General features: G+C 37.7%; 1 protein-coding gene across 1 annotated transcript in view; it reads right to left on the bottom strand.

The window, feature by feature from the left end:
• LRP1B (LDL receptor related protein 1B) overlaps positions 1 to 21,493 on the bottom strand; it is a 565,080-nt gene that overhangs the window by 348,836 nt on the left and 194,751 nt on the right. Inside the window, exons 4-6 of the mRNA XM_034061327.1 lie at positions 11,386 to 11,505; positions 9,950 to 10,078; positions 2,578 to 2,835 (exon numbers count right to left, since the gene is read on the bottom strand). Coding sequence (XP_033917218.1) covers positions 2,578 to 2,835; positions 9,950 to 10,078; positions 11,386 to 11,505 — 507 coding nt within the window. The remainder of the gene's footprint in view (positions 1 to 2,577; positions 2,836 to 9,949; positions 10,079 to 11,385; positions 11,506 to 21,493) is intronic.

Here is a 21,493-nt window from a genome sequence, read left to right as displayed (position 1 = left end):
TAATAAAAGGAAAAGAAAATAAAATACTAATAACAGAGTGAAATAAAAAAGCACAATCAAACACTACCACCAAGAATTTTAGGTCTTTTAGATATCTGAAGTGTGAAAAGCCCTCTAAAATACAATACTAAAAAACCCTCATCTGAATAAAATAGGAAGAAGGCAAAAAAAAACCCACCAACCAAAAACCAAAAAAACTATACATCCAAGATAAAACCAAACACAACAAAACCCAAACTCTTATTTGCTTTTTGGTTTTTGGTTTTTTTTTTCTTTAATTTTCTAATCTAGTAAATATTTAATATATATAATAAGGAAAATAGGTGAAGAACCTTAATCTGCAGAAACGGCTAAACCTCACAACAGATCTTGTAAGTCTAAAACTCAGTATCTATGAAGAATTTATTACATTAATATGCACCTCTAAGAGTTATAATCAGATTTGTTATTTCCATATTCCTAATCTGGCTGGTCAGAGTGCAGGACCTGTTCAGAGCTATTCTTCGATGCCCATCTCTCTTTAAAAAGATTTTTTTCAAAATCATAGATCCAATCTCAGGTTCAAGTCTTTTAGAAGCCCGTTATTGACACCACCATTTTGCTCCTCAGTGCTGTGGTTTATAAGCCAATCTATGGACATCTCTTCTGTGAAAGGTGAAGCAAATTGTACTTTTTTGAGTGCATGCTTTTCTACAGTCTGCTCACATGAGAATCCTTAAGTGGATGAACACCTCCTTTACAAGATAAGAACACTCCACAAATTGAAAAGCTGATTCAGAAATAATGCTGTAATGCCGAAGACTAATTTAGTATGATGAGTTTAGGTCTTTTTAATTTATTTTTCTGTAATTGCAAAAAAGGGCAGCAATTTATTTCCAGTAAGTCAGGAAACATTTTGTTATTTTCAAGAACTAACAAACCTATGATATTGATAGCAAATGTAATAAGTGTGTGTCTCTTTAATACACTGCTAATATTGTCCCAGTAGAATTTAAAGCTTCATGTAGCACTACTTTGTCAGAGAAAAAGAAGCATTTTACTTTTTCTGTTGCACTGCTGGTTTTGCAAGTGTCCTGGGTTCAGAAGTAGCAGTCATTTTTTTCTCCTTCTTAGTAGCTGGTGCAGTTTTTGACTTTCAGCCTGGAAACAGCGCTGATAACACCAATGGTTTTAGTTACTGCTCAGTAATGTTTACTCTGACCAAGGACTTTCTGAGTCTCATGCTCTGCCAGGGAGGAGGGGAAGATGGGAGGAAGCAGAGATAGGACACCTGCCCCAAACTAACCAAAGAGGTATTCCATACTACAGCATATCATGCCCACTATATAAACAGGGTGCAGTTACCCAGAAGGGCCAGTTCACTGTTCGGTCTGGCTGGGTATCAGTCGGCAGGTGGTGAGCAGTTATATTCCCTCCCCTTGTTATTTCCCTTATCATTATTATCATTGCTGGCAGCAGTAGTGGTTTGTGTTATACCTTAGTTACTGGACTGCTCTTATCTCAACCCGTGGGAGTTACATTCTTTCGATTCTCCTCCTCGTCCCTCTGGGAGGGGGGGAGGAAAAAGGGGGAGTGAGTTAATGGCTGCATGGTTTCTGAGTTAACAACTGGTCTTAAGCCACGAAAGCAACTTCCACACATAATTTTTAGTCTATAAAACTGTACATCATTAAAAACTTCGCATAGATATAAATATTGATCATAGAATCATAGAATAGTTAGGGTTGGAAAAGGACCTTAGGATCATCTAGTTCCAACCCTGTGCCCTGGGCAGGGACACCTCACCCTAGACCATGTTGCCCAAGGCTCTGTCCAACCTGGCCTTGAACACTGCCAGGGATTGGAGCATTTACCACCATGTTTATCCCTTTGGCTATAACCCACAGTTAGGGGCCCATAACCGATTCCCAGGGAGACTTCCAGACTCCCCAGCCTATCATTGACATAAATAGTTATACCCCCTCCCTGTCTGCCTGGTCTGTCTTTCCTGAAGATTCTGTAAGTTTCCATTCCAATACTCCAGTCATAGAAGCCACCCCACCATGTTTCCATGATGCCAGTGGTATCATATCCCTCTAGATGTGTGCACATCTACAGGTGTTTGTATAGAGACATCTGAGCCAAGCTCCAAAGAAAGCTGGCTCATTGGCTGGAGAAGCTCTGCATCGCTCTGAGCATTTGTTATAGGTGCTGGCAATTGAGTGATAGTTTTGGGATGGATCAGTGTTCCTCTTCCCCAGCACATCTAGTTTAAAGCTGCCTTGACCAGCTTGGCAAGTTTCCTACCAAAACAGCTCTTCTTCTTTGTCAGTCTGGCCTCATCAGACTCCAGTAGATCTAGCTTTCCAAAGCAAATTCCATGGTCTAAGTAACCAAATCCCTGACTATGGCACCACCCCTCTAAGCATGTGTTAACCTGCCAGATTTGTCTAGTCTAGTTGATATATACTGGATATATATATATATGTACACATATATAGGAGTGAAAAACATAAAAGTGCTTCAGAATATTTCTGAAAGCTCCTGCGACAGTTCACTAAGACAGACACTATCTTGTTAAAACTGTCAAATACTTACTGTGGAGATACTGAGCAATGTTTATTACCCATTCATCTGTTAACTTCCCAGCTTTTGTTATCTTTGTACACTTCAGCTGACTTGAAAGATCTCTTGATTCAATCCAACAAATGGTGTCCTCTTTGTAGCTATAGTCTAGTGTCAAAATTGCAGACCCTTTTACAGGCGTTTGGGCAGATATTTTGCTTCCATTAAGGTATAATACCTCAATTTTTTCTGAGCTTGCAATCAGAAGAAGAGATGGTCTATCAGCAGGCTCTAAAAACAAAGTAAAGAGAATTTAAATGGTTAATGGTCTGTGTTCACCATACTTTTTCAATGTATTTTTAATGCTCTTACCTGCATGTTTTAAGAGACATAATAAATTGGTTTTGTTTTTATTTTCATAACTATCATATATTCCAAATTGCTAGTCTATTTTATCCTGTTGCTCTAATGGCTCACATCATTGAAGAAAATTAATTAGCCTAGCCTCACAGCTTCTGTTTAATTCCAAGTACCATTATGACAACATTTTTCATGCCTATGTCATAAAATGAAATACAACTCACGCAAATTACTTCTATCCAGACTGCTAGCATTTCTAAAGAATGAAGAACAGGAAAAGCTGCAAAACATGTCAGTATACATGAAATGGCAAGGTACTTTCATATTACAGTCTATATAATAAGACAAAAACTGAGGACTGGATGCTGCTGAAAAAAATAAGCCAAATCTTACAAAATCCCAATGCAATGAAACTTGGCTACATCATAAAGTTTATGGGCCTGCTACCATGCATTATCAAGGGGAAAGCACCATGCATATCAAGGGGAAAGCACCATGCAGTGGAGTTTCCCGACAGCAGAAAGAGAACAGCGAATGTGTCTTTCCACTAGGCTACTATTAATGTTACAATAAGCACACAAACAGAAATATGAAGAAGCAGCTCATATTAAGAGATTACAGGCAATACAAGTGTCACATTCACCTGAATCACTTTGCCTAGAAATCCTGCTAGTAATTTATAAAAATATTTGAGCAATGTGTGAATAATGAAAGAAACAATAATACCCCAATAGTGAAGAATATGCCTCTTAAAATATAGAATGTTCCAGTTTAAGTTAAAACTTGAAAGAGTTATATTATCCACACACAGGAACAAACAATGCTCATTGTGACAAAATATTTTTAGCACTATGACAAGTGCTGTTTGGCACAAAAGCAGCTGCTCTTGTTTTATGACACAGGATAGAGAAACTGCTTTTTGAAAAATCTCCTTCCCATTAGATGTTGTTCAGCATTCAGAGTTCTGCTCCAACGAAGACTCAGCTGATGCAGAAATTTATGAAAAGATTCCCTGTGAGAGAAAGATATTGTGACCCTAAAAACTGTTTCAGGTTTAACTGAAAGAACAGGTTGTCTAATATTGCAATGAAGTATGTTCATGTGAATCACTTAATGGAAAGCTGGCCTTTGCAACAGGGTCACCATCACTACAACATGTCTATTTGTCCCATTCATTTGTTAAATTAAATAATGTTGTCAAGTGGGCAAACTTCTGGATGTTGTATTGTAAAAAATTACCCTAAACCGCAGAAACTCACACTGCTATTGCAAGCATATGTGAAAAATATTTCTATTGCCAAGTCAAGAGCTCTCACCTCAGTGGAATCGGCTTGTATTCAAAGGAATAAATCAGTGTTTAAATGCTGCATTGACATGTAGTACTTTCAATCAACATTCTACCTAATGAAGTTTTCAGAATTTTACTAAGCAATTACAGTTGTCTAAATAGAGAAAAAAAATGCATAAATACAAGGATCTGACAAATAATACTTCATCAGCAAGTCTGATTAAAAAGAAGAAAATGCTTCAGTGAATAAACCGCTCAGTGGTCTCACTCAAATCCACAGAAGCAGGCATTAAATTCTGTTCTTTGGTGCTATCTGCTTTTATTGAAACAGCTTGTTTGCTGACTTTTTTTTATTTTGTCGTGTAAATAACTTTTTTTTTTTTTTTAAATAAGGGATCAGCATGTATTCCTTCTAAAGTGGATTTCATTTAATCTTTTCCTATTGTTCCTCATTCCATGATGCATACTCTACCTTGTAACCCTCTACCTTTTTCCCTCCCTGGTAGATCTCACACTGATATATGCAAACCTACACTTCTGTAGCATTGCTTTCTGAACTCACTGACTGTCCCCATCAGCCTCACATTCACTTCCACAGATTCATGGACAGGACAGGACAGGATAGGATACAGATAGGATAAGATAGGACACGATAGGATAGGATGGGATAGTTAAGGTTGGAAAGGACCTTAAGATCATCCAGTTCCAACCTCCCTGTCATGGGCAGGGATGCCTCCTACTAGACCATGTTGCCCAGGGCTATGTCCAGCCTGGCCTTGAACACTGACAGGGATGGAGCATTCACAACTTCTTTGGGCAGCCTGTTCCAGTGCCTCACCACCCTCATAGTAAAGAACTTCTTCCTTATATCTAACCTTAACATCCTCTGTTTTAGTTTACACGCATCACCCCTCATCCTGCCGCTACAGCCCCTGATGATGAGTCCCTCTCTAGCATCCTTGTAGGCCCCCTTTGGATACTGGAAGGCTGCTGTGAGGTCTCCACCACCAGCCTTCTCTTCTCATCCTTTTTGGTTTTCTTCTTTGATTATCATTATTTTATTTTTTGTTTTACTCATGGAAGATACCTAGCAACTGAAAAGATTGAACTAATTTCTGAAACAACTCCTTCTGTTGTAAGCCATGAAGGAAGCTCCCTAGTCTTCCTTCTCCAAAAGAGAAAGCAGTGGAGGCTCTTATTAAGCCGTTTTATTTGTAATTGACCAGGTAAGTCCATTTGCAGTCAATACGTGGCTGGAGTATATAAATCTCTCTTCCCCCCTTTCCTACCAACTTCTGCTACCCATCAGAAGAAGAAAGCCAGACTGAAGAGCTTCTGTCTGTCACCAACTGTCTCCAGAGACTTTCCACCCCAAGGAGCACAAGGGGTGTTCTGCATCCTTCTGTGTTTGGGGATTTTTTCTTACATCTAACAGCTCTGTGCTCAGCTTCTCCCTTCCCACAAATTAATACTACTGCCTAATTCTGGGTTCAAATACTCCTTTCCCAACCAGCAGCATTGTGAAAAATCTTTTATTATTATTATTTTGTCTTTTATGCTTTATGTCAGGTATGATAGTTCCACCCTTTGCAATCTATAAAAACTACAAGAGAAGGCAGCTATATGGAAGCTGTTTGCAATTACCAACCCAGCATGGTTGTTCAGTTGTCCGAGGTTGCAATAGGTTGCAATATCCCTTCCTGCACTGTTTTAAATTGACCTGTTGAAAACTGTAACAAGGATTTAATACGTCATTAAACTCCAGAGAAAGGATGCATTTTAGTATTAATGTCTAAGACATAAAGGAATTTTGAAAAAGAATTACTGACAAACCTCCTGAGCAACAGTTGTAATCAAACCTGGCTGCAGACAAAGGAATTGTGAGGACTCGTGGCACTGCTAAGAGGTTCTGCTCAGCAGGCAATATGACACATTAAAAATACATCTGCATTCTGGCAGAACTTATCCAGACATTAGATTACTGAGCTTGAAACTATACTTTTCAAGCAGCCTGAAAATGAAATAATTCAATAGATTGAATGAGCTATTGTATTTTCACAGTAGGGTAGGTAACCTGCTTACTTCAGTGTTGCTCAGATAAAAGCTGATTTCATAATTATTTTTTCAAAAGAATAAAAAAAATATTAAAAAGAGTAAAAAATATTAAAAGTTTCTACAAAAATAAATATTAAAAGCATCTTACTCTATTGGAAAATGCTGATGAAAAACAAGAGAGAAGATGAATAACAAAATCAAAATCATGTCTTCTCCCTCACAAAAACTGCTTATCTAGTTCTCAAGAACAGAATCTGCAAAGCTTAAAGTTTAGTGGGCAGATCTAGGATGGGTTACCATGAGCTGACAACAGCTTTTCAAATAACCGGACTTCATGTGTTATTTTTTCACAAGGTTTTTTTTGTGATGTTTTTCTTTGTTTTTCTTTTTTTAATGGGGAAGATAGGCCTTGAATAGCTCTGTAATCCAGGGAAGTTTTATGATTCATCCCTCTTGACTAAAATGAAAACATCTTCCTTTGAGTTATGTTTAAGATAGAGTAGTGGAAAGGAAGAAAGACTTGCATTTCCCTCCTACCTGATCTTGTCTAAAATACAGATCAATAAGTGATGTCGTAATAAATTAGAAACTAAGGCGTTTTCCCCTGCCAGCAGCCCTACTTCTATTCAGGAAGAAAAGCTTCAGAAATGCCTCCTTATTTTTCTCTTTTTCTTTTTTTTTTTTTCCAGTGCAGTGATATGAAAAAGATAAAACTCAGAATTCAGTGCTTACAAGCAGCTTAAAACCCCTTCCTCCTGAGGTATGCATTGTAAATGATAAGTACTTTGCCCTTACCAATGCAAGCGTTGTATAAAAATATGAAAAATGGTTTTATTGTGTTAAGTAAAATGACATGGAACTGTTGGAGTGAATCCAGAGGAGGCTACAAAGATGGTCAGAGGGCTGGAGCACCTCTCCTATGAAGACAGAATGAGAGCTGGGCTTGTTCAGCCTGGAGAAGGCTCCAGGGAAACTGCAGAGCAGCTTCCAGTACCTAAACAAGCCTATGAGAAAGCAGGAGAGGGAATTTTTACAAGGGCAGGTAGGGATAGGACAAGGGGGAATGGCTTTAAACTGGAAGAGGGCAGATTTAGATTAGATATTAAGATTCTTCACTATGAGGGTGGTAGGCACTGGCACAGGCTGCCCAGAGAAGCTGTGGCTGCCTCATCCATGGAAATATTCATGGCCAGGTTGGACGGGGCTTTTAGTAACCTGGTCTAGTGGTAGGTGTTCCTGCCTATTGCAGAGGGATTGGAAATGGATGATCTTTAAGGCCCCTTCCAACTCAAACCATTCTGTGATTCTATGAAAATGCAGTCTAATTTAATTTTTAAATTTGAAATGTTTGATGTTTATCCACAGTGTACCACACATTTGGGCTGATTTGTTTTTAAATAATCAAAGCTTAGTTCTGTGAGATTTTAGAAAACTCTGGTGTGAAATAAGTTTCAAAGTGATGGAATATTTTCCAAATATCAGAAAGAGCCTTTTGCTTAAGCCATTATCAGTTTATCCAGCTTTATCTACATGACAAATGTTTCTTACCACATGGAATTTCTCTCTAGAAAGGCTATACAAATATAAAACATACCAGAAACTTTTGGAAGAAAGAAGATTTCTCAATCAAATTCTTCTCAGCAAAAGATTTCCAGTTGTGTCTTTTTGTTTCCTTAAACATTGTTTTCATCAAATGCAGCCCTTGCAAACTAGGCATACAAACTTGATAACAAAGAGGTTCTAAAAGTCTGTTCAGCAGAGCTTTATTTTGTTTAATTTTCACCCCAGAAGAAGTAATTAACTCTTTCTTTATTCATAAAAGAATGTGTGGTTAAAAAGTCTGGGGAAAAACATGGTGTGCCCCCAGCTGTTTTGACAACTTTTTTAACATGCTTCCCAAAGGTACTGTGCAGCTAAAGTTTTCAGCTCCAAAGTTATTTAAATGTGCTGAGGAAGAAAATGCAAAATTTAATGAGGGAAAGACCTTACCACCTTCCCAGCCAAGCATTTACCTGCCTGAAGGGTATGAAAAAAGTAGCTTCTCTGATGTTCTTTGCTAATTGTGCCATACCATGTGCAAAAAGATGGTTATGCAGGCATGGGCTCTGAGGCTGTGCTAAAGCTGCTGGGGGATGTCGGAAGTAGATGATCTTAAGGTCCCTTCTAACCCAAACTACTCAACAATTCTGTAAGTCAGGACCAGTGAAGCAACACAAGCTGCTACAAGTCACTGCAGCTCTTTCAGAGTTCTCTGATGGAACTACCTTAATCACTGTACCAGGCATCTTTGTGACTTCTGTGCCCTAGGAAGTATTGGACCCAAATATTCATCATATTGATAATTTAATACAGCAGTAATTCAAGGAAAAGTTGTGTTTACACAAAAAAATAATGCAATGAGCAACACTCATTTCTTTGCAGCACCATCATCTTGATTTGTACTGTCCTGCAGTGATTTCTCTGATTAACAAGGAGTGGCTCTTCTCTGAAATTGCAAGAAAAGGTGAAAACTATAAAATAAACATGATGAAGTATTAAGAAATACATGATGAAGTATTAAGAAAAACAGAAGAGTCATTCTTCTTTGTTAATCTGATTCATTTCATGAAGACCATCCAGCCACTGACAGCTCACTACAACACTTAGTTGTTACACATACTGCTGGATCTAAGACGGGAAACTCAAAGGCCCATCTCAAGCCTGGTACCATGAGGATTTCCTGACCTAGAACTGCATTACTGATTTTCATGTAGTAGAGGAAGAAGAACATTAAAATTTTTGTGGGACTTTCTTATCTCACAATGCTTCACTGTGGATTTAAAAAAAAAAAAATCTCAGCTATTGTGTGGATCAGTATAAAAATTGGTACAAGCAGGAGAAAATCTGTATCTTATATTGTTGCTCAAGTCACAGCAATATATTTAGCAATGATCTTTATGTGAGGAAGCTTCAAAAAAAGCCAATAGATGTTATTTTCTGATGACAAAATACCTACAAAAAGGAAGACTTAAAAATATATATAGCAAACACAGATTTACACTTGGGTGTTGAACCATTGTGGATGTTGACTAATTTCTTCAGGAAATTTTGGGGCTTTTTAATATAAAAGTATTGTGAATTTAGTATGCTGAATAACAGCGTATTGTGTACAATATCATTTCCTTAAACATAATTCCCTGATTTTCTCAAATACCTAATTCACTATTACTAATGAAAATATGCAGTAAACAATAAAAAGCCTAGTATGAATATGTATATCATGAAATTCACCTCTTGGGATATCGAAGGACAAAGCAATCTCATGTCTTTTTTATCCTAAGGGTACAATTACCTCACAATCATTTCCTCTGTCTTCCCACTATCTCCGTTGTCTTCCCAGCATAAACAGCCTATTTTGTTTGTGTGAGGGAAAAAAAGCTTTGATTTATTTATGAACAGGGAAACTGGGAACTCTTCTAATCTTGGCTGAATTGAGTCTTTCACTTTAATTAGTAATAATCATATAATAACTTCTAACATTTCCCTTGGAGTACTGTCATAATATATAAGAAGTTTTCCAAAGGTTGTTGCGTGGTTCTTTGTAGTAGACTGAAGGAAAGCCCACCTTTTACATGTTTGTCTGTCTGTCTTTTCATATGTACCCTCTAGATAGGACAAAACCACAAAATATTTTAAATAATGTAAAAAGATGTTAAAACTTACTATTTTTGGCCTTGCAGGATTTGTTATCAGACTGAAGCACATAACCCTCCACACAGCTGCAAGAGTATGATCCGTCTGTATTTACACACATCTGGCTACAGCTTCCATATGTGTTACATTCATTCAGATCTGAAGGGACATTAACGAGATGCCATTTATGATTGAAAGAAAATCAGCAATAAATCAGAATCCTAAGAGAAAAGCTTAAGTCATTAATTCACTACAGTATGATGCTCTATGTTTTCCCCTTCTCAGGCCTTGACTTTATCACAGATGTTGGCTGTTGAAATCACTCCAGTAACCAAAGAGAAGGCTAAGAGTTTTCAAGTTTAACAGACATTAATTTTCAAAGACAAAATCTTCATTTTTTTCAAGTACTATCCAATATCTACATCACATTAGGGTTCTTGTTAGTATTAGAGACCACTGGTTATCAGGACTGATGAATGAAGCAACATTTCAAGCAAGGTAATTTCTTATTATCTTTCTCAACCTATTTACGCTGGCAATGTCTTATATTTCCTTAAATGAATTGTCACAGCTTCTACGTTAAACCATCATCCACTACATCAAAACCTATATATTTCTCTAATAAATATAAAGAACAATTTTCTCAACTAGGGTACATGGGCATACCATAAAATCAAGATATGCTATTTAACAATGGTTGAGGGTTTAAACTGACATTTAAAAAAATCTGCTGTTGAAATGATTTCCTCAGGTATATTTTTAATCACAAAAGATGACACCCATAGCGCAAAAGGACTCATAATAAATTACATTTATGAAGAATCTGGCTTAGCACCATTACTTAGAGAAAAGAGTGGTTGGTAGTGAGCACATACAAAAGGCAACAGAACTCTAATATTATTATAAAAAGAGAAAAAATAAAACAAGAAACAAATACCTGGATAGAGAATTAAGAAGTCATATATTTAAAAAATGGAAAAGAACACCAATTTTAGTTTGCAATTAATTGCACAAAGTAACATTCCCAGTTAAGTTGTATGATCTCAAAGTGTTCATTTATCAAATTCTAATCTGGGTGTGACTTTATGGGCATGAGGTGAAACACTACAAGTTTTACAGCATCTCCTGGTAGCCCAGTCTGGAGAGCAGCTCACGTGAATTAGTTGTAGAGCTTGTCTGAGCAGGGGGAAATGCTCCCCATGTCCTCCAGTCTGGCTGAGGATGCTTTCCTTCCAGTAACTTAATACCTACTGCTGGGGCACAGGAGCACCAAAGAGTCAGGAGTGGGGCCTGACTCATTTTGGAGAGGCAGCACCCCTGGTCATTCCTGACAAATACCTTTGAAGACAGGTGAGGAAGTGGCTGTGCTGGACAGCTTGTCCTTGGACAGACAGAGCCCAGAACCAGCTCACTGTGCCGCTGTTAGGATACCTGGCTGTTAATGTCACAGTGCATCTCTTGTTTACCTGTGCAGCTTCTTCCATCACTGCTTGTTTCATATCCATCGGCACAGTAACACCTGGTGCCACTCCTGGTGATGGCACATTTGTATTGGCAATTCATCTGTTGGCATTTAGGTAGCAATTCTGTAAATAATATCAGTTACAGCAAAATGTTACTAAACATTTTTATGACTGCTAAATCGTAAATTTTACAAAATTTTTGTTATATGTAAGTGCATGCCTCAGGAAGGAAGCACCATCACCATTTATTTGTATTAGCTGTTTTTGGAAAAATTACATACACATTACAAAAAGCTTGCTTTGAAAATTGCATTTCAGCAAGTTAATAAATAGAAATAAGCATTTTATTGCTATCAAAAGCTGCTCAGAGGTTTATTATTGAGGTCTACTGTTACTCTGCTTAGACATCAATTTTTTGCAAATCAGTAATTTTCAGTCAAAGCAATGATTTGGAAAAAAAAAAACAACCAACCAACCAACCAACCAAGCAAAAACCCCACCAAAGATAAAACAGTGTGATTATACCCATAAAAACCAGCCAAGGTTATGAGAAAGGTTTCAACATCTATGTTTTTCCTATTCCTCATATCAATTGATTTTCTATCTTTTTAAAGCTTGTTTTGATTTACTGATACACATATAACCTTCACAGCAGTCAATGGAAATACATTCTGTCTTAATACTTTAACACTGGACATGTAAAGCAGGATAAACAGTGGCCATTATATATGTCATTACTACTGAAGTCCTTCGTAGAATCTATTGCTTAAATACATACCATCAGCAGGACACTAAAAACCAGAAGAAATATTGTAGAAATATACACTGTCATGTTTTCAAGTATGAAACCCACCAAAGCATAAACACAGCACCCCCCCAAATCTCAAACACTTCTCAGCACCAAGCTGTATGACGTGGATCAGTAATTTTGCGAATAAATAAAAAAAAAAACAAACATTTTTTTTTTTCCTCAAGGAAAACAATAAATGGATTGAGGAATATTGCATAAGGAGTTAATCTCAAGATATTTTTCAGTCCTTCATGCAGAAAATAACACATGAATGTACAAGAAAGTTTCTGTTACAGGAGTACAACTGGGTATGTTGTAATGAAAAAGAGAAATCTGTGTTTCAATATGTGGGCAGTTTTAATTTGCCTGATAATTATTCATTGAGTTCTACTTGGGAGTAGAATGAAAATTAATATGAAGAAGAGTCTGCATCAACATTTGAGCTGTGGGGCTTCAATTCTGGATCCCTGCTGGTGTCAAAATAAAGCAGAAATTCTAGGAGAAACTGTGCCTGGATGTGGCTGGCACCCAAGGCTAATGCAACTATTATAAAAAAGAGAGGTTTCATGCAATTATTTCAGGGCACTCCCTGTAATTCTGTAATCTACAGACTGGCTAGAGGCTGAAACACCATCCACTGTCTAAATCTGCCCATTTCCAAGTGTTTTCTGGGTTATTTCTCTGCCTTTTGTGCCATGGTGAATAGGAAAATGATACATTTTTTTGGCCATATCTAGCTTTTTTTGTTTCTTGTCCCTAGTCCAGTCCTTAGATTTGTTTTACCTCTCCAAGAACAAGTCCCAAGCAGAATGCACACCATGTTACCTAAAGGTAACCTCACATGGGACTGCATGCTGAGATGGGGATCTGTAACCAAAGCTCATAGGGTGGTATCTGTTTATTTAATATTTCTATCTGTACAAAATCAACATCTACATTCAATTTTCTAAGCAAACATGGATCAATCACCGTTTACAACCTATAATTGTCTTTCTTAAATATTTGTCTGATGCTATACAGCCAGGAGCTTTTACTGGATGATGACTATCTGACTCACAGACTTGGCTTCTTTGTACTCTTTCCATAATGGATGCAGACAGCCAGCAGCTTAAACCAGAATAGTGGGACCTGTACACAGCCAGTGAAGGCTGCTGGAGAACAGCAACAATAAATTAGCAAGTGATATCCATTATAGGAAAATTAACAAAACCAGTCAATCTGCTCATATTTTTTCACAAAAAACTTATGCATTGCATTGATTTTAAATCATTGCAGGGTGGGTTTTAAAAACAAAACAGTTGCATTTTCCTTACAGTAAATATAACTGAAGCGCTGTGAATACACCAATTCTGCCAAAAACATTTCTTGTCACACATCTCAACCTTCATTGTTTCTGCAGTTTTTCATTCTTCACACTGTCTCTCACAACTTCATTAATGCCCTTATCCATTCTGCTGTACTTTTAGAAAGGGCTTCATTTGAAGAGGTATTCTACTTACATTTCTTTCCCTTACATAAGTCTTTCCATTCACTTTACTGTGAATACCTTCTGATCCTATCGATAAATTAATTAATTAATTTCAATTTTGCTTTCTCAAAATACACGCTTCAAGGTCCATTGTCAATAATGGTTTCAGACCATTAAAACTGGCCCAATGAGAAAACCAAAATATTTTCTCTCCTTTTAACCAGCTAGAAAAAGAAGCAAACGCTTACTTGAGTCAAGTTTCACACTACAACTACTTTTACTTGGAGGAAAGAGCAGCTAGGGGAAGTTTTCAAAGAAACCAGACTTTCCCACAAATCCACTTAAGAAGCATTGCGGACCACCATGCTTCTGACTTTGAACTAACATTCCCATCCTCTCCCCTAAAATATCCATCAGATTATTAAAACTGTAATTTGCCCCTATTCACAGCTCCAGTGAAGAGATTTCTTATTGCCTGTGTGAGAGACACCTTCATGCTCCAGATTTTCTCTCTATTATTGATCTGCTAAACCTGCTAGGTGAAATCCACAAGGCGAAAAGTACAAAATACAATGACATCGAGGGTAAGCAAATGGAATGGCATGGAATGGAAACTGGACCTACAGTGATCATTTAGTACAACTTCCTGATCACTTCAGGGACGATCAAAGTTAAGACATGTTATTCAGGGCATTGTCAGATGCCCTTAATACATAGAAAAATATAAAAATAAATAGTTTGAGTTTTAGTTTATACTAGCTGTTTGTCTTCTTTATTTTAAGTAACTGATCCTGAAAACTTGCAGACAAAGACAGAGTTTGCTACCCTCTGGAATATCTGAAATATTGAAGAACATGGAACACAGTTTATACATTCATGGTTTGGTCAGATTTGTAACAGGTTTCTTAGGAAGAGGTGAGGAGGCAAAGAAAAATCATGAAGCAGAACTTCATGATTTTGAATGCTACAGATAGGAATTAAGCAGATGAAAGCTGGGACATTCATTTCTTGTCCTTTTTACCTTTCTTTCAGATCCAAGCAAAATTCTGCACCTAATTTGGTTTCCTTTTCTCAACATGAAATGTTTCACAAAGCACGTATACAGTGGAGAACGAGCATCACTGAGCTTTCACTTTTATCACAGCTACAGAAACCTCCGAATTTGTCAAAGCATGATATTTCTGCTGCAAGATTTAAAGTAAGAAGATGCACTTTTGGAAAGCAAGAAGAGAGAGCTTTACAGCTCACAAGAAGACCAACAGTTCAAGACCTGGAGCTGCACAGCAAGCCACAAGATTTGCAGATATACAGCCTAGCAGAAGCAGTTCTGAGTAGCTTTAGGATATCTGTTTTCTCCAAGCCTAGGGCATGCTTTAATTCATCCACCTCAGGTTTAGATCATTTTGTTCAGTATTTTCTCTTTCCACAGGAGATATAAAGGGCAGGTGGTTTTTTTTTCTTCCCTACATTCCCATGAATGAGCCTCTCTAATGTGCTCCAGGTCCAACCACAAAAGCACCTCTCCTTTCTCAAAGACATCCAAGTTATCTTATACTTCCTGGCTTTCATATTCCTCTAACTCCTAGGTATTTAGTCCCAAAGAAGAGTTGTCAATCTGGCAAAGATGCTGCTGATTTCCTAAAAATTATATACCTTTGACCATGACTCAGAGGAGCAGTTTCTTGTTCACACTGCTCCCACAGAACTTCATTCTAATAAAATTCCCGCTTCATTTACTCCTTCTGTATTCAAGGAAATACACTGCTTGTGACAGTTCATCCAAGATGAATGACATAAAGAACTATCTTCTCTTGAATGGCTTTTTAATTAAAGGATTAAACAATTGATCTGACTATCCTTTTTGTCAATTCCTACTGACCTGACATGGGGCTCATACTGCGTTCTTAAGCTTAGATGTTTTGTTTGTTTATGCTAACAAGAAAAGGAGTTCAGCTTGCAGTTTCTCAATACTGAAAACTTTTTTGGCTCTTGGGACTGTCAAGCAATAGAGGAATTTATGAAGATATCTCAGGTACCTTTGTCTTTCCTGACAGGATGAAAGAGGACTAGATTCACACCCAGCAAAATGCATGTGGATGCCATTATTTCTGAGCCATCTGGATGATAATAAGGCCTTTTGGCTATAGTAGGTCACCAGTTATGCTTTACAAGTACATCTGTAATATATAAGTCCTGTACTGCTTTTTTGTAATGTGCTGGACAGCATAGACAAATTTAGAGCACTTTGTAAACTATAATTTACTGATTACATAATGTTGATAATCATCAATGATACAGAGCTGGAGTAAATAAAAGAAATTGCTTGAAATGTATCAGTTCGAAGTGCAAGATAATATGCCCAGGGAATAAGAGTGGAGCTTCTGCTGTCAGTTCAGGACTTCACAATTTAATACCACAAAAGATCCTTGTCAAACAGTTCATCAGAGAACAGCTATTGGCTACCGGTGCAATATTGCGTGGGAAGAATGTAAATGGATCACTGAGAGTACTGGGATAAGTCTTTTCCATAGAGAAACGGTTAATATCAAGGCCCAGGATGCTCATGAGTCTTCTCCTTCCAAGAGGCAGCTGTTTCTGGCTGCACCTATCCCAGTGGATACCTGGAGGATAAACTCAGATTTTAGCAGGATTGGAGAATGGCCTCAGAGATTAGCAGGAGAACAGAGAGCTACAATCTGAGGGGAAACTGAAAGATTTTGTGTTGATTAGTGCTGGGAGACAAAAAAGGAGAGGATTTATGACTGATGTCTATGAATGTATCAGAGGATCAACAGCAGGGAAAGAGACAATTTAAACTAAAGGGCTATTGGCAGAAGTACAAATGGGTATAAATTGCCCATTAATAAATTCTGGCTCAATATGAGAAGGTTCTTAACGATTACCGTAATCAGGTTCTTGAACTCCTCTTTGAATGGGAACAGCAGAGCCAGAAAATAAATAAATGCTTTCAACATGGATCATGATAGATTCATGAAAGAGAGCATATGGAAAGACCCCTGAAAAAACAGAAGCTGTGTTTGTGACCCATGAGGTTTCCTTGTATTACTATATTCCTCAAGCAACACCATATCTTATGCTGAAACATTATTGTTCATTACAGAACTCAGATTAATCCTTTTTTCCTTGCCTCTGGAACACACCCAAAGGAAAACTTAGGGGAGCTTGTTACTGAAGTAGTCTCCTGATTGTACTCCACTCATATTCACTTTTCTCTTAAATATTCACATTCTTTGTGGCAGCTTTGTGTTTCATGAATTTACTTGATCTTATCACTGTGTTATTCATTCAGTTTTTGTGATTCAATATTCATACACTGATGTCTAGACTATTCTTATCACACATAAGCTGTAAGCCTTATTTTTCTTTTCTACTTCATTTTCCTAGTTTTGAAGTACAATTCTTTTACAGATTAGGTTCTTTAATGTAATCTACCTGAAGTTTTTTGTTTGTTTGTTATTGTTGATGTTATATACACAACGTACAGTTGGCTTCTCCAGGAGAAAAAGGTAGCTTGATTGATAGAATTCAGTCGTTGCGGTGAAATAATACAGCATGTTTTTATCTTACATTTGTTGGTTATTTTATTAGTTTTGACTACCGTACTATAAAAAAAAAAAGACAAAAATGTAATGAACTTTGTCATACATCTCAGCCCACAACTCTGTTATGGCAGATAGACTACTGAAAAATATATGAAAATCAGAAATCAGATTCATAACCTTACAGTCCCGCTATTTGTGACCTCAGTCAAAGTTCAGCAGAGAAGCAGGAGTCAGATTTCAGAAAACTTGCAATATGTGGCTGATGTGCTCCATTATACTCAAACTGGGGAGAAAGAAAAGGAACACCTTAGGCTAGCAAAAAAGATTCTTGTTTGCCCTTAGACAAGTTCTTAGATGAACATGTCCTCCACCTGTTTTGAGTTTCCCCATGGCTGGCCTAGGTCAAGCTGCAGCCTCTGTGTTCAAGCATTATCCACAGCTGCTTCCCAACTCATGGTAAGGAGGCTTAGAAAAATACACGAAGAAAAAATGATATTTACTAGTTCCTAAAATAAATCATCCATTCAGGAAAACTGTCTAAAATTCAGATGTGGTAAAGACTGAGACATTTATGGTTAGGGTCTGCAAGCCAGCCTCCAGCTGTCTAGCCTCAGAGATCCATTAGGCAGCTGTTCCTGAATTTTCCTTAAAATAGCTAATGGATAAGGCACATTGGAAGCCTTTGCAAATACTATAACCATCAGACAACGGAGTCATACTCAAATGTGCATTCTCTGAGCTCACAAAACTCTTTTTCTTCACAGTATTAGTTCAACATGAGAACAACCTATATTGCATAAGATGTAGTGACTTGTGCATCCTACAGCGAAATGCATGAGGTGTGAATACCCTTGAGGCTGAAGGCACATCTGAGTAATGCAGACTCTCATCTCCTAAGCAAGTGCTAAATGGACAACCCTGTCACATAGAAGCTGAGCAACAGCTTTTGTCATATTAGTTACGATTTATAATTAAATTTGTCTTAACTATACTGCATCAGAGCTCATTCCCATCAGTACTGCCACATTGGGAAATCCTGGTCCATAACACCAAGTGATGCAGCATTTTGCTTGACCTAAGGTAGGTGTCTACTCAGGATAAGCATTTCTGAACATGATGGCATATGGATTGTACTTCTTAAATTCTATCTGACACACCTCAATTCTCTGTTTGATCTTTCTACACATCACTATATGTTGGCAATCCATTGCTGCACAACCTATTATTTTAAATAAAAGTCCTTTCCAACCCTAACTACTCTATGATTCTACAATTCTATGATTATAGAACCATAAACAGTTGGGTTGGAAGGAACCGTAAAGCTCATCTATTTCCAACCCCCCTGCAATGGGCAAGGACACCTTCCACTAGACCAGGTTGCTCAAAGCCCTGTCCAACCTGGCCTTGAATATTTCCATGAATGGGGCAGCCACAGCTTCTCCAGGCAACCTGTGCCAGTGCCTCAACAGCCTCACAATGAAGAACTTCCTTATATCTAATCTAAATCTCCCCTTTTCCAGTTTAACCAAATCAAATCTTCCAAATCTGTACTCCAGTCAGTATTCCCTTTTCAGATGTGTGCATATTCATCTTCAAAATTTTACCTAATGGCATATCCCTAATATGTTCCTGGATAAATTTATTTTCCAAAGATGTACTACTGAAATTTCTTGCTGCCTAAATGCTGACCTACAATATTTGGATGAGGTTCAAAACAATTTGTTTTATGTGGTGTTCTTCAACCATAGCATCACAAAACACTTTAAAAGATGAGATCAGCAGGTAGTAGGCATGTAGTAAAATATTCACTTCACCAGTGGAAATGCCTCGTTATTTTGACCTTTTATTGTTTTAGTTATATCTTGGCTGTCATACACAAGCATAAGCATAAACTAAAAAGAAGTTCACATGGCAACATTTAAACTGGGTGATTTCATGACTAAAGAGAAGAGAATCATTTATCTGATTATTAACCTATACAACATACAACATATATTTTTAACATAATAGATATCCTTCATATGAGAAGAATACATCTTTGCTTAAGTTTATATAAACAAGTTTACAGTTTTAGGTATTTTATAGAATCATAGAAGAGTTACGGTTGGAAAGGACCTTAAGATCATCTAGTTCTAACCACCCTGCCATGGGCAAGGATACCTCACACTAAACCATGTCACCCAAGGCTCTGTCCAACCTTGTCTTGAACACCTGAATTCAGGGATGGACCACAGGGATTTTCACAGTATTGAATGCATACTGAAGCAGTTTCACCGAGTTACAGAGAATTATGATTAAATTGAGTATGTGTAATGAGTTATAAAGCCTGACAATACTGAACGTGTTCATTAATATTCCAGAAATTAATGAATAGTGAAAGACTGGCAGATACACTACAAAAAGGACCCTGTAGCCAACAGGAGCAGATCATGTGGTCTTCTTAGTAGTCTAGACCTACTAACTTGGTGGCAGGAGCAAACCGTTCTCTGGTGTGAAAAAAGTTCAGTAATGTTTTTGGGAGGTAAAGGATGTTAGGAAGGAAGCCTCTCAAGGGGAGCTCTGGAAATCTAAATATGTTAGAGGAATCTGTTCTTGATGAGGCAGGTCTCCTCTCCTGGGCTGTTCCTACACTAACACTTATCCTTTATTATTCACATTCCAGAAGTATGAATACTATTGCCCTCCTATGAAATAATCTTTACAGGATTTCCATGTGAGCATAAGAAAACACTTTTTCACTATGAGGGTGGTTAACATTGGAACGGGTTACCCAGAGAGGTTGTAGAACCTTCATCCATGGAGATAATCAAAATCTGACTGGAAACTGTGCTGAGAAATTTGGTTAAGGTGACCTTGCTTTCAGCACAGGGTTCATTAGCTAGACAGTCTCCAAAAGTCCCTGACAACCTCAGGGCACATGTGGACCCTACAGGCAGTCTCCTCCTTGCAAAGACCTGTTACTACCACTTCAACCTGCATCACTCTGAACCATACAACTGGGAACAACTAACTACCATCTGCAGAGGGTAGGCATCGATGGGAAGAGAATAAGGCCAAGATAGAGAGCTGGGGAAGAGCTCTCTCTCTTCTCCCTTCTCCTGCAGACAAGATGGCAGTGGGAAGGAAGATTGGGCAGGGACTCCTCCCTGTAGAAACTGCTATCGCCTCTCTCTCCCACATCTTTTCTAACCCCTAATCTTCTCCAGCAGTGACAGCTACACAGAGCTGGCAGAACAAAGCAGGCTGTTCATCTTTGCTCAGTAAATCATTGTTTCTTCAGGCAAAGCATACAGCATGTCACCTTCGAGACTTTTGCACTACTCAGCTATCAACAGAGCAATAAATAGAGCAAGCTTTTGTATCTTAATTCAACAAAGAGCAAAGTCACACTCTAGGGAATAGGAAATGCTATGTTCACCAAATGAAGGAAAAAAGGGTGTAAAATTTCATAATCATCAAGCACACAAATGTAACCTCCTATATGATGCTATTCTATGCTGTTGTAAATGTGCTGTTGCTAACCTTTGGATGTGAAAAGTAGCAAGCAGCTGTGGTGGAGAAATAACACTGCCAGGACCAATGTGGCATACTCATACAGCCTTTGTATTGGTTATTTTTTAAAACCGAAAGCAACTGGAAGGTCAGGACCCATAATGTACAAGCGCTCACTGTGCTTTGCTGTTAGATCAACCAAATTAAGTTACAGAGACTTGATGTCTGAAAAGGTAATCTTATATATTTTAGAAGATGTGTTGCATAAGCTTTCTCTGTGATGAAGCAAGATCTTCTACCACTTCTTAAATATAACTTACTTCGACCATCAAGTACTTCAATGATCGTGTTAAATCTCATGGTTAAATACTCAGCCTTATTTCACATTCTGCTGATAATTTTAAACGGGCTTAAACATACTGCTATTCAATTCTCACAACATTCATTATTTAATAATGCTTTAGACTTTTGGCTTCTTTGTTTGTTAAAATATGTACACATGTGCAAGCATACCTGAAGTTAGTAACTTCAAACATTCACTGGCTGCTTTTTAAGAAGTTATGTCAGAAGTAATAGTTTTAAGAATTTTTTTGAATACAACAACCTCCAACTAAAGACTACTGAGCCTCAGAGTCCTCTGGAAACATCATTAATCAGTAACTGAAGGCCTACAGTCTTGTGTTGTAATACACGCACACTCCTGTATCTGAATCCATTTAACACATCTAGCCCCTGGGAAACAAGGACTTCTAACTGGAAGAAGTGTGTCTGTTACTGTTTTATACATGTTTTCCAGCT

This window comes from Melopsittacus undulatus, chromosome 4 (genome assembly GCF_012275295.1).
Source record: "Melopsittacus undulatus isolate bMelUnd1 chromosome 4, bMelUnd1.mat.Z, whole genome shotgun sequence".
Taxonomy (NCBI): Eukaryota; Metazoa; Chordata; class Aves; order Psittaciformes; family Psittaculidae; genus Melopsittacus; species Melopsittacus undulatus.
The sequence above is the reverse complement of the archived record's forward strand: the minus strand, read 5'-3'. Positions and strand labels throughout refer to the sequence as shown.